At 62.9% G+C, this 2,456-nt stretch overlaps 1 protein-coding gene across 1 annotated transcript in view; it reads left to right on the top strand.

Moving 5' to 3' along the window:
* AGXT (alanine-glyoxylate aminotransferase) overlaps nucleotides 1-2,456 on the top strand; it is a 12,063-nt gene that overhangs the window by 2,939 nt on the left and 6,668 nt on the right. Inside the window, exon 4 of the mRNA XM_011996392.1 lies at nucleotides 1,689-1,789. Coding sequence (XP_011851782.1) covers nucleotides 1,689-1,789 — 101 coding nt within the window. The remainder of the gene's footprint in view (nucleotides 1-1,688; nucleotides 1,790-2,456) is intronic.

Raw genomic sequence — 2,456 nt, 5'->3', positions numbered from 1 at the left:
CACACTCCTGAGAACCCCAGCCACTGTCCAGGGCCCCAGGCACCAGCTCTGCTCTGTGACAGGGTGGGGTTTCAGAAGCTGAAGCCTCCCCTCAAATCTCAGCAGCCCCCTTTCTGGAACCTTGATGTGATCCACAAAATACGGAGGTATGGACAGAGCATGTGCCTCCGGAGTACACTTTTCTGGGAGAGAGACAGGAGCAGGAGTGTGCCCTGGGTTTAGTGCTTGATTGTGGCATTGAGGGACATCAGCTTGGCCAGCTCCACAGTGGCCACGCTGGTTAATACTCAACCAACCGCCACAGCCAAGACGGTCCCATTCCAAAGTCCACAAACTTTTCAAGGGGACCCAGGGTTGGCAGAGGCCAGGACCCCAAGTGGTCATCAGGGCACTCAGGCTCAGATGCCTGTGGTATATGGCCTCCCCTGTCCCCATTCTGTACCCTCGGCTGCAGGTTCTTCCCCTCCCACAACCCTGGCCATGAGCAGCATGCAGGATAGGGGCAGAGAGAAGGAGGGGTCGAGGGCCTGATTCCTGGAGTCCCAGCTCCAACAGAGGGCCAGACTGCTGCCTCACTCACCCCTCATCCTTCACTCTGTCATCCACCACACCAGTGGTGTGCCAGCCCTGGGCCAGGTGCACTCCTTGTGCCAGCCCTGGGCCAGGTGCGGCTCCGACCCCCAGGAGCTCACTCTGCTTGGGGAGGCGCTGGCCAGTGTGGCCTGAGAAAGGGTGTTTGAGCTGAGCTCTGTCAAGGGCACCCCAGGAGCCTTGGCTCCAACAGTCGGGGGGTCAAGATGGCCCTGGATCTACACACAGAGAGGCTGTCACTGGGCAGAGTACACCCGCCTCCTCAGGCAGCCAGGGTGGGGTCCGGCCCTCATGGGGCCCCCCTGCTCAGCAGGGCCACGGGTGCCCAACGCTGGCTTCTGCAGTGTGTGCGGGACACTCACGGCCCACTCTGTCCTGCACCCAGGAGCCCGAGTGCACCCAATGACCAAGGACCCTGGAGGCCACTACACACTGCAGGAGGTGGAGGAGGTAGGGGGACCCAGGGTGGGGGTGAGGTCTGGAAGGAGGTTGGGGGGCATGCTGGCTCATGGGCTGCCTGGAAGTGACCAGCCAGTGGGGTGGGATCAGAGCCGGGAGGCTGGGGCCCATGGCTGGCCCTCAGCCCATCCTAGCATCTCCTGAGTGGCCACAGGGGAGGGTTCCATTACCTGGGAATGATGGGAAGACTGGTAGGGAGGCTTCTGTCTGGCAGGGAAACTGAGTCAGGAGCTTGGTCCTGTGGGCAGGGTCAGAGGGGCTGGAGGCAGGAGACAGGGTTGTGGTCAGGGCTGCAGAGCATGCCCCTGACACTCAGGATACTCCACCCTGTGGGCTGAAGTCAGCCTCAACCTACCTGGAGTGTGGGGACTCCGTCCATCTAGCAACAGCCCTCACAGGCCAGGCAGCAGGCTGGGGCCACCCGTCCTCCACCTCTGCGCCAAAGTCCTGTTCTTGGAAAAGCCCTCCTCCCAAATCGGAGATGCCCCAGCCTCCTCCTCGCATGCACACTGTCAGGGAGGGGGTGAGGCACACCCAGCCCCTGCTGCCTGGAGCTGGGCCACCCATGGGGGGTTTGTTGGGGGGTTCCTGGCCCCTGCCCCTCTGAGCTTCGCCTGCAGCCATCCCTGCTTCCCCAGGGCCTGGCCCAGCACAAGCCGGTGCTGCTGTTCTTGACCCACGGGGAGTCGTCCACCGGCGTGCTGCAGCCCCTTGACGGTTTCGGGGAACTCTGCCACAGGTGAACCTGGCCCCAGGGCGGTGGGCCGGAGCACAGCTCAGAGCCAGGCTGTGGGGAGGGGTGGGTACTGGTCCCTCTGGCGCTTCTGCCCCTGGTCCCCACCTTGGCCTCTGTCACATGGTGTGGGGTGCAAGCACCTCCCAGGTCCTCTTTGCTCTGGGCTGAGTCTAAAGACAACCCCAGGCCCCGGGGCAGGCTCAGGTGCTCCCTGGCCAAGCACCCCCACGGTGCCCACTGACCTCCGTCCCCATGACTGAAGAGGGCTTGGCACAGACCTCCATATCTTGCCAGGGCCTGTCCCCACCTCGCCCCGAGATTGCAAGGGCACTAAAGCTCCCTGATGCCCTCCACTTCCCTCCTCCAGCCTCCCTTACCCCCGCATGGGGGTGCACAGGGCAGGGCCTTGAATGGAGTCAGACGGGATTCCTGAGAAATGGGACAGAGCTCCTTGGGACCTAGCAGTCCCGTCGGCAGGTCTGAGCACAGGACAGAGGAGAGAAACTCCACGGCCAGGGAGGACCCTTCAGCAGGGCCCCCAGCCCGGACAGCTTGCTACATGGACCGTGGCCATGAATAAAGCTCACAAACATAACCTGGCCGGCTTCAGCAACACCCAGGCCGTCCCCACCTGCAGCCAGCACGAGATACTTTCTGTATCTTCTTTTTC

Source organism: Mandrillus leucophaeus, unplaced genomic scaffold (genome assembly GCF_000951045.1).
Source record: "Mandrillus leucophaeus isolate KB7577 unplaced genomic scaffold, Mleu.le_1.0 Scaffold510, whole genome shotgun sequence".
Taxonomy (NCBI): Eukaryota; Metazoa; Chordata; class Mammalia; order Primates; family Cercopithecidae; genus Mandrillus; species Mandrillus leucophaeus.
This window is presented reverse-complemented; position numbering and strand designations above follow the sequence as displayed.